General features: G+C 48.3%; 5 protein-coding genes and 1 non-coding gene across 8 annotated transcripts; 2 read left to right on the forward strand and 4 right to left on the reverse strand.

The window, feature by feature from the left end:
• The first annotated feature begins 47 nt into the window (after positions 1-47).
• On the forward strand, positions 48-3,083 carry SPPG_06861 (uncharacterized protein). The gene is made up of 4 exons (XM_016755055.1): positions 48-1,010; positions 1,074-1,406; positions 1,481-2,400; positions 2,484-3,083. The coding sequence occupies exons 1-4, from the start codon at positions 233-235 to the stop codon at positions 2,715-2,717; spliced, it is 2,265 nt and encodes a 754-aa protein (XP_016605907.1). The 5' UTR covers positions 48-232; the 3' UTR covers positions 2,718-3,083.
• A 180-nt stretch (positions 3,084-3,263) lies between these two features.
• On the reverse strand, positions 3,264-3,347 carry SPPG_10168. Its single transcript has one exon. It is a non-coding gene; the product is annotated as a tRNA-Tyr (tRNA).
• Positions 3,348-3,451: 104 nt separating this feature from the next.
• Positions 3,452-6,545, reverse strand: SPPG_06862. Of its 2 annotated transcripts, XM_016755057.1 has the most exons (6): positions 6,505-6,545; positions 6,224-6,357; positions 5,810-6,160; positions 5,558-5,736; positions 4,848-5,444; positions 3,452-4,779 (listed from the first exon to the last, which is right to left on the reverse strand). In XM_016755057.1, exons 2-6 carry the CDS (start codon positions 6,281-6,283, stop codon positions 3,639-3,641), a joined length of 2,328 nt encoding a protein of 775 aa, XP_016605909.1. In that variant the 5' UTR covers positions 6,284-6,357; positions 6,505-6,545; the 3' UTR covers positions 3,452-3,638. The 2 variants fall into 2 exon arrangements, with proteins under 2 accessions (XP_016605909.1, XP_016605908.1); XM_016755056.1 differs by having other exon boundaries at positions 4,848-5,736.
• A 139-nt stretch (positions 6,546-6,684) lies between these two features.
• SPPG_06863 (uncharacterized protein) lies at positions 6,685-8,247 on the reverse strand. The gene is made up of 2 exons (XM_016755058.1): positions 7,328-8,247; positions 6,685-7,263 (listed from the first exon to the last, which is right to left on the reverse strand). The coding sequence occupies exons 1-2, from the start codon at positions 7,877-7,879 to the stop codon at positions 6,811-6,813; spliced, it is 1,005 nt and encodes a 334-aa protein (XP_016605910.1). The 5' UTR covers positions 7,880-8,247; the 3' UTR covers positions 6,685-6,810.
• A 210-nt stretch (positions 8,248-8,457) lies between these two features.
• Positions 8,458-11,235, forward strand: SPPG_06864. 2 transcript variants are annotated; one of them, XM_016755059.1, is made up of 7 exons: positions 8,458-8,595; positions 8,665-9,408; positions 9,475-9,787; positions 9,855-10,106; positions 10,183-10,306; positions 10,375-10,589; positions 10,659-11,235. In XM_016755059.1, exons 2-7 carry the CDS (start codon positions 9,153-9,155, stop codon positions 11,029-11,031), a joined length of 1,533 nt encoding a protein of 510 aa, XP_016605911.1. In that variant the 5' UTR covers positions 8,458-8,595; positions 8,665-9,152; the 3' UTR covers positions 11,032-11,235. The 2 variants fall into 2 exon arrangements, with proteins under 2 accessions (XP_016605911.1, XP_016605912.1); XM_016755060.1 differs by having other exon boundaries at positions 8,458-9,408.
• A 58-nt stretch (positions 11,236-11,293) lies between these two features.
• SPPG_09415 (uncharacterized protein) lies at positions 11,294-17,595 on the reverse strand. Its single transcript, XM_016757578.1, has 7 exons — positions 17,250-17,595; positions 16,834-17,159; positions 16,711-16,759; positions 16,346-16,642; positions 15,587-16,251; positions 15,102-15,523; positions 11,294-15,036 (listed from the first exon to the last, which is right to left on the reverse strand). The coding sequence occupies exons 1-7, from the start codon at positions 17,560-17,562 to the stop codon at positions 11,523-11,525; spliced, it is 5,586 nt and encodes a 1,861-aa protein (XP_016605913.1). The 5' UTR covers positions 17,563-17,595; the 3' UTR covers positions 11,294-11,522.
• Positions 17,596-17,821: the final 226 nt, after the last annotated feature.

The raw sequence follows: 17,821 nt of genomic DNA on the forward strand, positions 1-17,821 counted from the left end.
TGTGGCTTGGGGGAGCGAAGGCAAGCAAATGGAAGGGTGACATCAACGTCGGGGATTTTCTGGACTGGTCGTTGAGGGACATGCCCGTCGGGGATTTTTACCATTGACGTTTCTTTGTTTACATTTGTTCACGAAGGGCAGTGATAACATTGAGAAGAGTTGAAGGCATTGCCTTGCAGCGCTGTATACCCGTATCTCGATTTATTCCGCCCTGACCCCGGGACGCCCTACAATGACACTGATAGGATTCACACCGCTTCGCGCCCGCCGACCACCGATATCGCTTCGCTCGTCTGGTTTCTGCGGTCCGGGCTCAACACGCATCCTCCACTCCAAAGTCCCGCATCCTCCTCCATCCTTTCAGTCTCTCTGGACGCGCCTCCGCTTCCTAGCTCAAAGCTATACCCGCCGACCGCGCAAAGCCTTCACGTGGGGGAGTTCGCGGCCATATGCGGGACTAGCACCTGGATTTTTTGCATACAACCAGTGTGCTCATGCTGCTGTCGAAGGGTCAACGTCTTTCGCGGGGGGTGTAGGAGGCGGTCCTACCACACCGGATCGAACAACTGGGAGATTAGTCCGATTTTTCTTGGAGAATTGTCGAATGGACTTTACAAAACTCGCACAGAAAAGAGGTGACAGCGTCGATCGCATTAGCTTTCATTTATTTGGAAACGGGATGAGGAATGATGTGAGATTGGTCCCTCTCCGACGATGGACAAAGCACAATAAGCGATTCTATTCTTCTTCCTCCAATTCAGAGTCTAATTCTGCTACACAATCATGGCGAGTCGCCCGAGCGGAATTGTTGGACAATGTGGGAGGGTTTTGGCCTCGACTGCGGTTACGGGTTCGACTCTTTCTCATGGGTTCCATGCGCCCGTGGAGGGCTGATGATGTATTTGCTATGTTTTCATGGATATTTATGGGACATACGCTGTTTCTGCTGGTGGGCACAACTACGTTTCTGTCGATGCTGATTGGGGTCGCGAATAGTCTTCAATTTCAAGGTCTGTCTCTGACCCCAGTATAACGACTTTTTGCACCTGCTGATACTTGCATTATCGAAATAGCCTACCTGGCAAAAGCCATAAGTGACTATATCACCCAGGAAACTGGGATGAAAGTTTCTTTTGAATCGGCCATCGTCCCACGATGGAAGGAAGGCGTCATCCGCCTCGAAAATGTTTCAGTGGTGTGCGACGACAAAACTTGGATGGAACTTAAAAATGCAGAGCGGGCAAAACAGGGACTTGCCCCGTACGCTCCTGATGAGCTGGATACCAATTGGACGTATTGGGATTTGACTTTGAGGCATATAGATGTTACATTGTCGCTTTGGAGGTGGTTGGATGGGAAGGGCTTGATCAAGGAGTGTACGCTCAAGGGCGTCAGAGGTGTAGTAGGTACGTTCATACACTAGTGCTATTCTCCCCAAATGTAAGGTGTTCCTCATGAATGATCTGTACCTGATTTCCAGATCGTCGGCATATCACCTGGTCAGACGACTGGGTCCCAAAGCGCCGGGATCCGCAACCAGGAGATTTCGAAATTACCAAGTTCGTCGTGGAAGACTTACTCATCACCATACGCAACCCAAACTTCCGACCCTACAGCGTCTCAATTTTTAATGCCGAACTTCCCCAACTCCGGAAACACTGGCTACTTTACGATATTATGCGTGCCGACATTATGAATGGCATGTTTGACAATTGTCTCTTTTCAGTGCACAAGCCTCAGGGCCCGAATCTGGTATTGGACGATACTGGCAAAATCAAGGGCGGAAAATGGGCCAAAATGAGTCATTTGAAACTTAACGGCTTACCCATCGATCACCTCAACGCAGGCATCGAAGGCCCGTTTGGATGGATTACCAAAGGATTTTTGGACATTGATCTCCAGCTCCTTTTCCCCCAAACTGACACCGACAACCTACTCGACATTCTCCGAGACGAATTAGAGGAAATCACTGACACGGCACTAGACAAACTCGAAGCCGTCATATCCACCCATCCCGAAACGAAAAACAGGCACGCATCCAGTATTGTAAGACATTATCGTGCAAAACATGCCGCAGCAGCCATCCCACCACCCGACCACAAGGAAGTCGAACTAAGTGAACCAAGATTGGAGCCAGATTTCTCGTCAGCCCCCTTTTCAGCTCCTTCTCCTTCTTCTTCTTCTTCATCATCTTCTTCATCTTTTCGACATGTTTCTCATGCTAAACCACCTGCCATGGTCATGCGCTGGAACGTGCGTTTAAACGACATTAAAGCCTCTGTCCCGCTCGTTTCTCCGCATATATCGTATTTGAACAGTGCGCTTATCCGGCCGATTGTAGCGTACCTTAATGCAGTCAAGACTAGCATTTCGATTTCGTTTAATGCAAAGATGGATGTGGTATGTTTTCTTTTTAATGTTTTCGTTTTACTCGACTCGTATTCTAAAACAATGACCGCTCTTTTTTTTTTTTTTTTTTTTAGAGTAATTTCGAAGGTGCTTGGACAATTTACCAATCCTCCCTCGTCACTATCCTCGATGAAGAAGTCGGACGGGCGTTAACGACCATGGTATCAGCCCAACGAGCCAGACATATTAAACGGATCGGTATGTGGAGTTTGGCGAGTGTTACCAAACATTTGGCGGTGTTGATGGAGTATGCTAGAGGGGCTAGAGGGTATTATGGTGTTCCGGGACAGGTTTGGGGTGTTGGGTAGATGGGGGCTGAATTCTTTTTTTTTTTCTGTTGGAGTCTTTTTCTTTTTTTGTTCTTGGTTTTGTAGATATCTCTTTTTGCTTTGCTTTTTGTTTGCTTTTTTCTAGGGTTTGTTTTTCTTTTGGATACCAGAGGGTGGATAGTTTCAAACGCGGATGTCCCTCACACACTGTCGTGTTCTTTGCTTTTAGATTTAAGATAGTTGGCCACCAGTTGGATAAAACGCTGGTGATTATGGAACGAGTAGTAAGAGACTTGATGTGTAGCAGTAGCGTATATCATCTCTTTTTTTCGTGAACATTGCCTTTACACTTTTTCTTCAACCAACTGGTTTTTGGTCAGTCAGTCTTTCCGAGTGGTACTAAAGGGCTCAACAAGTTTTTGACTTGAAGTACATTATCAGAATGTCAGAACTCGGTAAAGTGAACACCAAAGACAGAAAGTTTCTGCAAAAGTTCAGCGGTTCTGCCACAGTGAGCCATGGATAAAGTTGGGGAATAGTCGCAATTATGAAAATAAAAAAAAACGGACGAGACCAATATGGGAGTCCGGCTTCCCAGAGTCGAACTGGGGACCCTTAGATTCCTGAGCAATTACAGTCTAATGCTACTACCAACTGAGCTAAAGCCGGGTTAGATTCAACATAATCGTTTTTCTTGATGAGTGATACCTCCACTTTCCATAAACCACTTGAAAAAGCCAATTGAAATAAACTTCAATCCTTTACGACAACTTCACCACACAAGCAATACAAACCAAACAAGACTCATCTTTATACGAAAAGTAGTACTATTTATCGACATGCTCCAAAAGCGCACACCTCAAAAAAACCCAACACCAGAAAAACAAAAGCAAAAACCCACAAAAAAAATGGTGAGGGTCCCCCTACGAATCCCCAACACACAACATACAACCAATTTTTTTAATCCCGCTCTCTGTCTCTCTCCCTTTCTTTCCTCTCACCCCGTCTATCATCCCTTTCTCGATCCCGATCTCTTTCGCCGTCGCGTTCCTTCCGAGAGCTCCGGGAGCTTCGAGAGCTTTTATGATGACGACGGGAGCTTTTGCTGTGTTTGCTTTTACGGCGTTTGGAGGATGGATCGGCTGTGTCGGGTTCACCGCCATCACGGGAGTGTGAGCGGGATTTGCGTTTATGGTGCCGGCTTCTGCTGCGGCTGCGGCTTCTGCTATGGGATTGGCTGCGGTCGCGGGTATTGGAGGTTAGGTCGGTTACGGTCGGGTCGCCGGATAGATCTGGTGGAGGTGAACCGCTTTTTTGACTTTGGTCGTCGCCGGGTGATGGGCTTCGGCTTTTGCTGCGTGATGCGCTTCGCCCGCGGCTTCTACTCCCTTCGCGTTCGTCGATCGCCATGGGCTCAGCGTCTGCAGGAGGAGAGATGGGTGCATCCAACTGGGCAGACGGATCCGATTCTCTTTGGTCATATTCGCTCCTCCGGTCCCTTCCCCTGCTACTGCGGCTCCTCTTGTCACGACTGTGGCTACGACTCCTGCTTCTGCTCCAACTACGATCCCGTTGTTTCCGATCGTAATCTCGATCATAGTCCCGGTGGCTATCTCTCCGTTCGTAATCGTCAGTTGCTCGTTCCTTCACGTACACCTCTGCTCCCGGCTTACGTCGATCACGTTCGCGATATCTGTCTCTTTCTCGATCGTAATCTCGGCTTGGATAGCCACCTCCTCCACGCCTATCATACCGTTCGTAATATGGGTCATCGTAATAAGGTCGACGGTCGTCACGAGAGTGATAATTACTACTGTGCGCTGACGTGACAGACGGTCGCTTGTCGTAGATATCCTCGCTTCCAGGGTAAGGCCCAGATCCTTCTCCGCCTCGTTCATCGTCCTTGCGACGCTCGCTTTCGGAATGAGCAGGAGGCTCGGGTTTGCTTCTACCCTCTGTTGACTGCGCTTCCCCTTCCTCATCGTGATGCACGCTCGGGCTTTGGACGCGGCGGTGCCCATTAGCTCCATCCAGTTCCGATGCCGCATCACGTCCGTGACTGGTAGAGCTTGGCGGGCCCCGGGGACCAGGTGGATAAGGTCTGCAGGTGTGAATTGTGCAAAGGTCAGTCAAAGTTCGCATTCGCAACCACAAGCGTCATTTACAGACCTTCCATATCCCCTTCCAGCGCCGCCACCTCTCCCAAAACCACCACTCGATCCATATCCATCGTACTCGTAATCTGGACCATCAAAGTAAGGACCGGGGGGGTATGGTCCGCGTTCAAAAAACCCCGGCCCATACGCGTCGCTTCGAGTAGGACCGCCACCACCATAGCCTCCTCGCATTCCGCGCCCCATGCCTCCTCTAAAGCCGTGTTGGTCAGGATAAGGTCCGCCCATACCACCCATCATATGTGGTGGAGGAAAGAATTCTGGCTCAAAAAAGCCTGGGCCTCCACCCATGTATGCTCCACGACCATAGTTCCCGGGGGGATATGATCCTCGACCTCGACCAGCGGTAGCGGCTCCCCTTCCTGCAATACCCGCGCCAGCCGCAGGTGGATAACCTCCGGAATTCACTGCAGCCTGAGCGGCAGGAAGAACACCGGCTACCGTCGGTGCCGCGCCGGCAGTTTGGGGTATGGTTCGCTTCATGGCTTGCTCCGCTCTAACCTCCTTGGGATCCTTCGGAACGGTACGAAACGGATTACCGTGCTGTGTCGCAGGAACCCACTTCACGACAGGTTTGCGACCGTGGATCTCGCTGATAAACAAAAAATCATATAGTATATTTGAATACTGTGCATACATCCATACCAATACAAATTCCACACCACTTTTGGTAAACCTTTAACTACAACTTGATACCAGACATACATTTGTTCAAAGAATTCCTTGGCTCGTGCGGCCGCCTCCGCGGTGGCGAACGGAAGATAACAAATTCCTTTTGACTTGCCGTTGACTCGGTGCTCCGCAAATGATAATTCGTTAGGTACAAGTTGATCCACCACTCCAGCTTCGCTTATGGCCAATCTCATATCATCATCCGAAGTCCACTGGTTGTTCAATGTACGAAATTAAGTTCAACCACCACAAGCCAGAAGTAGGTTACTTGATCCAGTCACATACCCAAGTCAACTCTTCAACATACAATGCTCTGCTAGCATTGGATGCAGCAGGAGGCACGCCCCACGCCTTTTGTGCCATTGCAGGAGGTGCCGCGCCTGCAGGAATGGCTCCAGCGGGTACCCCGGGAAGCGGCTGCGTAGGAGTGCCGTTCTGTACAGGGTGCCCGCCCTTCACTTTGTCATTTGCTTCAGATTTTACCTCTTGAGGCTGTTCCTTTTTCTCGTCAGCTTGGTCATCCGGCCCATAGTCAACAGTATCCGAGTAACTATGAGACTCTCGCCGATCAAGATCAGGTTTTACTTCGCCGGCAGGTCTTGCAGAGAGATCTCCATAGAGAAAATCATCTTCGTCCTGGACAACCCGTCAGGATTAGGTTTCTCTGTGAGAGCAGTAGACTGCTAGTCTGATCCATACCCCGCCGAGCCCAGTGCCTCCCAAACCGTCATCGGCGTAGATGTCGAAATCGTCCGCCATGGTGGGTACAAACAGATATTTCTTGGTGAACCGAAGAACGAGCAAAAACTGCGCTTTTCTATCAAAGGAGGTATCTGCAGGGAAACCCAAACAGTTAGACGACGGTCATCAAAAATAGATCCACACCACGGTGACCGCCCTGCCTGACAATTCGCTAACGACATGCTCAACATGTAGATGCCTTATACCCAGCCCTGATACTCTACATGTGCCCGTCTTACCTTTGCGGAGACGACTGTGAGTTGGATCTGCCTTCCCGTCGTGGGCACAAGCAACTTGGAGGGATTCGCTCGCTGCTTTCCCAAGTCACCAAATGCTATGGCAACAAGATCACGTGATATTGCATGGTGCATTGATTGCAGACAGGTGGTTGCAAAACGCAAATGAACATGACGATAGAATGCAATTAAAGGTCATGTCTAATATTCTCGCTATCAACCACATACACAGGTCTATATAAAATGCTCACTTTTTAGCTTAATGCAAAAGCCTATCATCTCTATTCACATCATACAAGTCATTGTCCATCACTGTGGCCCAAACCCGTTGGGTGGCGATGGATATCGCGCTTGAGTTGGCGGTGCACCATACCTCGGCTGGGCAGGTGGTGGAGGATATCTGGCATTAGTTGGGGCATAGGCTATTGTCGTAGCCGGTTGCCATCCTCCCTCATACCCATACGGCTGACTATACGCTTGGCTCGATGGAGGTGGTTGGGAGATACCGTACTCTGGTTGGTATGTGGCGTACGGCGGTTTGACATCCTCTTCTATATATCCAGGTCCTGCTTTCCGTCCCACCGTTGGATATGCGGCATACAATGGCGGGGGCGGTTGGCTCTTTGTGTCGCCGAGCTTCCCATAGGGTCCCATTCCATTATCAGGATGATTATTGGGAGAATTGTGGAACACCCGGTTGAAAGTCCCCGTTAGTCTCTTTGTCAATGGGAGGTCATCGTCATCAGATTCCTTTTTGATAACCTACACAGATACCTGAAATTAGTCTACCGATCTGCAGATCTGATGGGCTCTTTTGTCTACATACCTTGTGGTAACCCAGCACGCTCAAGCCACAGAGTGCCACGAAGCCCACCATGGAGCCGCCGATAATGAGAGTAGATTTGAGAGCTTTTGGCATACCACCACTACCTCGAGTAACAGTCTGATCATCTTGCACGCCATCAGTTGGAGTGGACGTGGCAGTTGCAGTAGGCGTTGGGAGAGTTCGCGGTAGGGTTGGCACAGGCAGTCGACTTGAGGGAGCGCTCTGGATAGGAGCAGGACTAGGTGCTGGAAGCTCTCGATTGCTACTAATTGCCGGCGGCGGTCGAACAACGGAAGGAACTGGGGGTCGAGGTGCTACGACTACTGGAGTTGCGCTCGGAACAGGGTCTTCAACCTCACTGGAGGGAGGAGCGGGTGGTAACCTTGGTGGGTCTGCCGATGGTGCGGACGTCGGTGGTCTTGGTTGCAGTATTGGTACGGTTGCACTGGGTACTACTACCGTAGCCCGCTGCCCAACGACACCAACCAGACTTGCCGAAAATAGTACGACCAGGAGGAACAGGCTGCGCAAAGTCGCTCGCAGCAATGCCATGATAGATCGAGTGAAACTACTGGTATAAGGTGGATTTTCTGAGGAAAGACTGAGGGGGTTTTTTCTTTAATGCAACCACACGAGGTTCTGTTTTTCTAAAAGGATTTGCAACTTTAAGGGTTTTACGTCGATCCAGCGCCGCAAATCAGGAGGATTGTCTATAAAGTCTACTAGATCTATGTTTATAAAGACGACCAGCGCCGACAAGTTTCTTCTGAGCAAAGGACAGCTCTTTTTACAAGCTCGCAGGGATGGCCATCAACAAAAAAAGCGTTGGAAAAAAAAGAAGAAAATGAAACCGCAAGCTCTGCGATAGACGTGCCCTTGCAAGAAGGGCAGCAAAGGGAGATAGCACACACACAAATAAGTTTTCTTTTCCTGTGTGCGAAATGAATCGAAAAGCGTTCAAAGGAAAGTGTGAAATTCCTTGCATTGCATTTGAATGCATTGGAATGATTCATGTTGAGTTGTATTATCATTGGAATCCACATGCAATCGGATTGCAAATGTACATTCAAGGGTGTGCAATACTCCACTTTCACTTTTCCTTTTTTTTCTTGTGCTTTTTTGGGGGGCACTCTGGTATAACTCGTAGGGAGTGAACGGCAACCCTCTTGGTCGTTGAACGGCAACTGATTCAAGTGTTGTAGAACCATTTGGGGCGTACCATGTCGTTCCTACTTGCACTCTAGTTGACAGCTCAAAAACATCCAAGTGTATGCTCTTCATCACACAATTTGCTCTCATCACTCTCGAACATTCAAATCCCCTATTTCTTTATAAAGTTTCGCAATACGGAAAACCGATCATGTCCCGCTTGGTTTTCCATTAAAAGCTATTCCAACAATGCGAAACCCACCCATAAAAGACTCAACTTGAGCATTAAATAACTGAAACGCGTTCAATTCCAAAACACTGTTAAAGAATCATTAAAGAATCGCTTGTTGATTGGATTAGGAACTTCTGACTTGGTCCGAAACAGCTAGCCGCTATATGAGTTGGAAAGGTTTAGTTTTGTTGTTTGGAGGGCAGGAAGACCCAACTTGCTCTTTGTTTTTTTTCCTACGCTCGTTTCTTTAAAGCAGAACGGGCAAAAGAAGCATTTTTCACAACAATCCTTTTATACAAATATAATATAGAGTTACACTGGGCATTCTTTTCATCGTTCTTCTTGTTCGCAAGCGACGCTCTCCATCCTGTCTTGCCCGTTCGCTTGTCCGTCGTTTGGAAACTATAACAAGCAAGAGGGCAGGCCCACCACGGCCCTACCACCATGCTCATTCGATATGAGCCAAAGCAAGCATTCTCGACATGTCTGCTAGCGCTCTTCTTCCTCATACTCTCTGTCTCTGCTGCTCCCTCAAAAACCGTTGTAGTCAAGAACCGAGATGTCGTTGCGGACATGCCACGCTTGTATGGAATGAGCGAAGCCTTGCGGCAGCTCTTACCAAACGGTCATGCAAACCTCACTGAAGGAAACGCTGACGGCTCCATTATAATATTGAAGAAAAACATTAGCGAAGCGCAAGGTTTGGCGAAATTGTCTTTTTACCGCTCAATGTTTCTATTTAGCTCAAAATGTAATAACTTTCCAGTGCGAGAACACTTTGACTGGCTCAAGAAAAGATTTGACACAGTAAATAAAGAGGCCAAGAATGCAACAGTGTCAAAAAGGGCTGTTAAAAATGAAGCTCGCCTCCACTGTCTGTTTGAAATGGGTTATGCTGGCCACTTTCCCGCTACCCTCCGCGACGCGCTTGCTAGTCGGCCTGAAGTTGCAAAGATAGAGCCGGACTCTGTCTTGCGTATTAGCCAGCAGCTTGCGGGCCAACTAAGCTGGGGGTTGGATAGGTTAGATCAACGGAAACTACCGTTGGACGGAAAGTACCTTGCGAGCGGCCCTCTTGGGTAAGACCATGACCGATTCTTGCGTCTTCACCGCAGCTCCATATTGACATAATTCACAAATTTTCAGATCGGGAGTCGACGTCTACGTGCTTGACTCTGGAATCAATATCGCCCACCAGGAATTCGGTGGTCGCGCGCGGTTTGGCGTCAGTTTTAGTGGGAGTGGCAACGAAGACGGAGTAGGACACGGAACCCATGTTGCAGGCACCATTGGGGGAAAAACTGTCGGCGTCGCCAGGAATGTGAATCTGGTTTCTGTAAAGGTTATAGACAATGATGGAAGCGGGTCAGCTTCCAGCGTTATCATGGGATTAGAATGGTGCGTAGATTATCGACCTGTGTGGTCTTTCATTACTCGCGTCGACGCCGCTGACACGATTTGTTTTCACCTGCAGGGTTACTAGACAGGTAACCACCAGCCAAACACCAAGTATCATCAACATGTCCATAGGCGGTTCCCGCTCCACTGCGCTCGATATGGCCGTCTTGAACGCCGTAAAGGCGGGAATTACCGTTGTGGTAGGACCCGTTGTGTCCATACTCTGTTTACATGATTGTCACTGTTCTCACATCATGTATATCAACAGGCTGCAGCCGGAAATGACAATCATGACGCATGCCTCGATTCACCCGCTAACCTCATGCCTGTCATCACTGTCGGCGCTTTGACCCAAAATGACACCAAAGCATCGTTCAGTAATTATGGCACCTGCGTTAAACTGTTTGCCCCCGGAGCGGCTATTCGGTCGGCGTGGAATCAAGGGCCCCAGAGTTATCAAGTACTAGATGGGACTTCAATGGCGTATGTAGCTGTTGCTGGCTGTAATTTGCGCTCCTTGTCATTTGTCTGACATTTGAAATTTTTCTCCAGATCGCCTCATGCAGCTGGAGCTGCAGCCGTGTGCTTGTCCCAGAACCCCGAGTTCACTCCCCTCCAAGTTCGAGACGCTCTCCTCAAAGGATCAGAAAGTGGTGTCATCGGGAACCTCGATTCGACTTCGCCCAATAAATTATTGAGTCTCGCGGGCATGTTCGACACGGATGATTTTACGGGTAATATTCCCCAAGGCACACCAAATACACCACCGGGCGGGGTCAAGCAGGGAGCATCAACAGCCGCACCGTCACCAGCCATGTCGACCAAGAAGAAGACGAGCGGTGCTCAACGTAGAAAGAGTGTTGGATGGAGTAGTACGGCTCCACTGATACTGGCAGTAGCTTGGGGTAGCTGGGCCCTTGCATGATTCAGTAAAGAGTTTTTAGTTGGTTCATATCTTTTTTCTCTCAAAGGTGCATTGTAGATAATCAGCGCCCTCTGTATAAATGTAGGGCAGTTTAGTGACATTTTGGTGGGACTCTTTTTTAGCTGTACATATTTTGTAGACGAGATTAGAGTCAGCTGAAATAACACTGACCGTGCAACGTGAAGCGTTGGTGTGTATTCCCGCTTGCTTTTATTTTCTGTGTACAGCTGTCACTCTGGATGCAATCAAGCAACAAAAAAAATCGTTTCGAAAAATGGATATTATGTAAATGCTACTCTACAACTGAACTTTAGTTATCATACAGCAAATTGCAATTTCCGTCCATCCGTTTCCTTTTTTCCGCGTTGTTTCAAATATCATGCAAAACGCCCCATTCTAACTTGGAGTTCTGTTTCTTTCGGGTTACTTTGTCCATCTTTCCTTTCGTCTATTGCACTTTTCCGTTGTTTACATTGATCCAATATTCTTTCTCATTCAAATTCGGGTTCCTGAGGTCCCCCAAATTGCCGGTCCCATTCAAATCGCAATTCGTATCTGGGCAATCCGTATCGGGCGTGCATGGCCGGTAATGTTATTTCATCCCGATCCCGTTCTCCCCATCTGCCCCATACTCGCTTCCTTTGTATTATCTTCATCCTGATGAGGGCCACCTTTAACCAAACGATAGGGACCTCGGCGACGTATCGATTGTGTTGTGCAGTGTTCAGTTTAGCGTCTGCCCTAATCTTGTGGCCGCGCATGACAAGCTTGGCTCCGCCCCATAGCAAGTACAGTGCATACGCGAGCCTAAGCCACTTCATTGCCTTGAGCTTTGATGTCGCGATGCTCATGAAACTGTTGGCCAGGCTTTTGGTTCGGCTGTCTGTGAGCCAGGACATTTCAAACATGAGATGAATGGCCGATGCGGCGTGGTGAATTGCAAGAGCGGGAATATAAGATTGCTCGCTTCCAATCCTCTTTAGTGCGTTCATAAAGTTTCGGCAGATTGCAAGAGGATCTATAATGCGGCCAGCCCGAATATCTGCTTTGGCTTGAACGCCTAGATACAATAGCTCCATTGCCGGATCTAGAGCCACTGGCAGGGGCGACTCCTGCCATAATTCATGAAGCCTATCCGATTGCTCCTCAATATCGTCCACAAGGGAGCTGTCGTTGAGATTGGTAAGAAAGAGCAACGTCCCCCAAAACGAGCCCAACCAATAATCTTCTTCAATTGCCCATGAACGTAGGGCATTGGCTTCTTTGCGTGATTCTGATCGTTTTTCCGTAAAGAACATGATAATAGCTTTCAGACGATGAGCACGCTCACGAGCTACAATATCGCCCGCGATTTTTGCAGCTCGGATCACTTCATCTAAATGCTTGATCGCATCTTCGTATTGACCCACTTGAAAGTGCATTTGAGCAATCACTTCATGTAAATGTACCATGCTGAATACATCGCTACGGCGTTCCAACGCGGCAGCAGTTTTCATAAATCGGAGTCCTTCTTGTTCTTTTCCTTCATGTTGTATTCGTAGACAGCCATACATGGCTAGGAAACGACTGTAAATGGCTTTAAGTGGGAAATTGTAACAGAGGTTGAGACCCGTCACCACGCAATACTTGTGATGTGTTCGGCGATGATCCCGGAAATAGATTTGGGCAAGGATCAACAGGCATAAGCGGACGTTATGTAAAATGGCCAAGTTTGGATCTTTGCTAATGAGGTCTGCTAGGTCTGAATCTGAGGAATCGTAATTGTGTGGTTCGGCCGGTAACGGTGGTGTCTTTGTTGATGCTGCTACTGAAATCTCGCGATAGTGTCCGCCCTCTGGTCTCTCAGCGTTTCCGTCACGGGTCTCGCTCTCCCGGGGAGACTCTGCTCTCCTCTGTTCCACGCTATTTGCAGACGAAGCTGATCGTTGATGAAAATCCATCGCCTGCTGGATGGTCAACCCACCCGGTTGTGTTGAAGTTGTGTCCTTGATGCTGTGCACGGACCGCTCGAATAATTTGCGAGCTTGCTCCATGTCGTGTTGTTCAGGCTCATCCTTGTCAAAATCCGAAATTTCTGTGGCGGGGATAGTAAATCCTTCCTTCTCCACCTCCTCAATCAGTCCATCTTTCCATCGCTGTTTGTTTGCCATTTCTCTATGTATGCGCCAGCGCAGTGTCACAGAGGACGTTGGAATATCATGTCCAACCAGGTGAAGACTTTGAACTAAATGACGCTCGGCATTTAAGACGTCGTTTTTCCAAAAGTATGCCTCCCCCAACTCCCGATGCCAGGTGGCTACAGTGGCCTTGTCGAAAAACACGAGACCTTTTTCTTCTTGAACGTTTTCAGTCATCTTCATGAGTGTGTTGTAGTGCTTGATGGTTTCTGCAATCCATCGCTGTTCCCAACTAAACTTTGCAACTTCCGCTTGATACTTTACTTTCTTGATCATCTGATTGTCATCTGTTTCCATATAGTGCTCAAAAAGCGGAACCAAAAGACTCTGCCGTGCCTCTTCGTCCTTTTTGATCTTTGCTTCATAGTACAATGCAATATTGAGGTGCAGTTGTTGCCGCTGGGACAGCACCATCATTGAGTATATGCAGTTTCTGACGGCGACCGACTTGAACTGAAACGTCATTCCCTCCCTATGCTTTACCAAGAAGCCATACTTGTCGTACTGCTGAATCTTGCGGGCGATCTGCGAGTAGTTGCGACGCTCGAATCGTTCACTGAAGACAGGCATGTCAATAAGAAAGTGTAGAACATCGTCGACAGCAAAGCGCTGGCCGAGGACAGCAGCGATTTTGAGGAACAGTTGAAAAGTCCTATCCAAGCGATCAAACTGCGCCAGTATAATACTCTGATGATCTTGACCGACGACAATGTGGTCAAAATTGAAATTATCCCCCTGCGTAGTCAAGAGACCATTCGAGTCGACTCTGTATTGTCCCGACTCTTGTAGCGCAGTGACGAGGGATCGAATGTAGAGAGGTTTCCCTTCTGTTCGCTTGTGGATGTTCTCCACTAAATAGTCATCCACTTTTTTGATGGGTGAGGGCCATGTATATTGGATTAGCTCTTTCGTCTCAAACAAGCTCAATCCATTGACTTTCAGCCTGGCGATACGGAAATCATTGTGCCGTTTAATCTTTTTGAACGTCGCAAGTGCTTCTTGGTTATCAAAATACTTTTCCAGGCGAGTGAAGACAAACACCTGGATTCCTTTACAGGATGTGATGACATCAAACAGTAATTCCCAAGAAAGAGCATCCATCCATTGCGATTCGTGAAAGACGAGAACTAGGCTGTTGCTAGCTGCGACGGCTTTGAGGATCTTGCAGATGACCTCAGTAAGCTCTTTGACTTGCAGTTTGGTGGAAATGACCTGCCCGTGTTCTTGATGAGGGACATCGAAATCATTAGGGAAGATGAGACCAAAGATATATGCCGCCACAGTGTCGTTAAAGCCCACCAACGGCAGCGCAGCGAAAATCTTGTCTTTCATGGACACTTGTTTGATTGGTTGAGATGGCGAGCAGCCTTCAGCTGGACTATTCTGTTCAATTGGGCGAGCCTCGCTGACTTCAGCCACGGCCTTTAGCTTGGCCGGCTCAGTGTCGATATTCGGTCGTCCCATGGAAGAAGATGCTGATGAGGCCGATCGCGCAAGTGATAATGGCGTAGCACCCTCTGAGCCAGCAAAGGATACCGATCGCCTCCCAGCGTCTTCTCCTCCCATCAAGGACTTGCGAGATCGTTGTCGGACAGAGGCCCAAATGTCGCGTTTGACGGTCGGAATGGTCTTTTCTGGAGATGCAGCCGCGGGGGCTTCAGGCGACTTTGGGATAATCATCATCTCATCTGGAAGTGGAATGAGCTTAAAAGTCAGAGTACCATCTGGGTTCACGGTGGCCTCAGTGATAACGTTGCATAGATCCGTGAGAATCTCTCGCCAGGCATAGAACGGCGTAGCTTTTTCAGTTTCACTTGCACCACCAGTACTATTCAAAAGCAAAATGAAATCATGAGCCAATTGTTCGACAAGAAAAAGTTGCAAAAGACTTACCAAACTGCTATGCTACGCCTAGCCGCGGCCATTTGTGTCCACTCCACAAAGCTGGATAGGCCTTGTCCACTTTCAGCTTCAAGAATAGTGATCATTGGGTCTCTGGTCTTCACATCTTCATCGTCGAATTCTTCCAATGCGCTACGAATCGCTTGCTTTTCTTGGTACCGACCGACAAGTTCTCCTCTTTCCAAGGCGAGAGGGTTGCGGACAGAGGCACCGCGAAGAGACTTTTCCGGTACAATACCCTTGGGACGGAATATGGAAATTGGATGGGTTTTGCCCTTTACTTTGGTTTCTCCGAGCTTGTCAAAGACAAAGTGCTGCTCGCACAAGTTGAAAGATCGCTCATCGCATAGGAGGGATTGCTTGGCTTCGGTATGGCACATTAAGCGGGCAGCCATGTTGATAGAATCTCCCATCTAGAGAAGTAAGACTTTCATGGCCGAACCAGTGTATAGATGGGAAATCGGTGATGAACTTACCACTGCGTATTCAGTACGAACAGAGTTACCTACACCACCAATGGAAACCACACCCGTAGTGATCCCGATTGAAAAATCATCAAACATTTCCGTGAACTGTGAGCAAATCTCAAGTGCGGCCTTGATGCCGAACGTAGCATCATTCTCATGAGCCAAAGGAGGAAGACCAAAGAAGGCCAAAATAACAGCACCCTTCTCGTCAACATGGAACTGCCTCAAGCTGCCTTCAAACCGGGTGAAAGCTGACTGAACAATTCTCATGGCTTCTTGTGCCTCCTGCAACTTTGCAATGCTTTCCCATCGACGTAGTGATCCGATACGAATGAATACTGTTGTGACTTGTCGGAGCTCATATAGGCCGAGAAGGTCAGTTAAACCCGATTCGAGATGAAATAAACGGGACTGGCTAATATCAGCTTGAAGTTTGAAAAGTGCGCTCTGGTTAATAAAGTTGCGATATAGCTCAACGTTGACCGCGGGAGGCACAATATCCCATAGCGCTAGATCATCGTTGGACGCGGGAAGAGGAGGGGCAAGTTTTCGACGAGCCTTTTCGAGACCCTGCAGGATGATGCAGCGCTTGTCGTAATCACCGATCGTAACGCTCCCGAGTTCCAAGATGACAGAAAGTGATCGAAGAGCTTGATGAGACATGGCCAGTTCACCTGTAGGAGGCGAGATATTGCCAGTACGATTAACCAAGAGATCTCCGATAGACATTTTTAAAGACAAAAAGCTAGTAGTTTACTCAATACTCACCAGCTTTTGCTATATCCAACACCCCTGAAATCTGGTTGACTGCATCGCCAGCGATGAAATGCTCCCATCTTGTTGGTACACCAACGTGAACATCATACACAGTTCCCGCTCCGATACCCAAGTGAATACGCAAAACTTTGATTTCGCACATGGGGATGTCGATAGGGAAAATGCCGAGATTGTTGAGTAAATCCATGCAGCAGTAAGATGCTTTGAGAACCAATTCCCCTCTAGTTGCCTCATCCTCGATGTCCTCCTTACGGGGATCGAGAGACCAGTAGAAAATGACGGCATCACCTTTAGGACCAGTTGTGGGTTAACCTACAAGTTCAACTCCGCATAGAAGAAAATCTCCGACAACTTACCAGCAAACTTGACTATATCTCCGCCGTGCAGGAGAATGGTCTGGATGATCTGTTCAAGAAAGAGGAGGTTAAACGGGATCAAGTAATCATGTTGCGCAAAGAAAGCAGAGCATGTGCCATTACCTTATCTAAATATCCTTTCATCGTCTTACCCAAAATTTCAGCGCCGGAAGGACCTCTCTCAGCCAAAGTGGAGGTCAAGTTAGAGTAGCCGCTCACATCAGCCATTACCACTGCTGCAAAGGTTTCTTCAGCGCTAGGCGCCATATGAGCCAGGTAGGGACTCTCTAGGGTATCAACATTACAGCAAGCAGAATGCCTGTGATGTACTATTTCCGCCATTGTAGGGGAGGCGCCGATAATATTGTCAATCCCAACTCCTGGAACGACAGAACTTGAAATCTTGATGGTCTTGTCTGCCTGGACCCCAGGTGAACCGGCTTCAGCACCTTTTTTCAAGCGATCATCATGTTAGCAAAAATTCAAATCCCAATTTTGTTTTTTCTCCGCAGAATATCTTGTAATATCAAACTTCTTACCTGGTTGTGCAGGCTTGTCAACTGGGCTCTTTGGGCAGTGATGATCGCACCACTCTCGGACATGTTTGGATATGAAATTGGGTAAGATGTGCTCAAGTTGGATGGGTTGTGACAACAATTGGTCTCCCAATCGGCTGTTGTGAATGGAAAGGAGGTTGTCGGTCGTAAGTGCATTGGTGGTGGTTCTCTCTCGAACATCTCCAGAGGTTGATGCTGGATCGGTCGCAAGATTTGCTCGACTTGCGCCTTGATTTCGCTGTGGACGGTCCCGACCTCGACCCCAACGGAGGGGGACGTCCTGTCGGCGATCCATCTGGTTACTGTAGGCTTGGAAGCCAGGAATCACTTGGGAAACTTGGTCTGCAACGAATGCGTAGATCTGCCGACAAAATGTGAGAAATCCCATGCGGTCTGTTAGGGATAGTCGTCTCGTGGTGAAGGAAGGGAGACGGGGAGAAAGATAGATGGACCCTCTTTTATTTCATGCACTTGGCGGAGTTCCCGGGGATTTTTTTTATATAGAACGGATTCCATAATACAGATGGCAAGCTATAAAAACTGCCATGGGAGAG

Source organism: Spizellomyces punctatus, assembly GCF_000182565.1.
Source record: "Spizellomyces punctatus DAOM BR117 chromosome Unknown supercont1.13, whole genome shotgun sequence".
NCBI lineage: Eukaryota > Fungi > Chytridiomycota > Chytridiomycetes > Spizellomycetales > Spizellomycetaceae > Spizellomyces > Spizellomyces punctatus.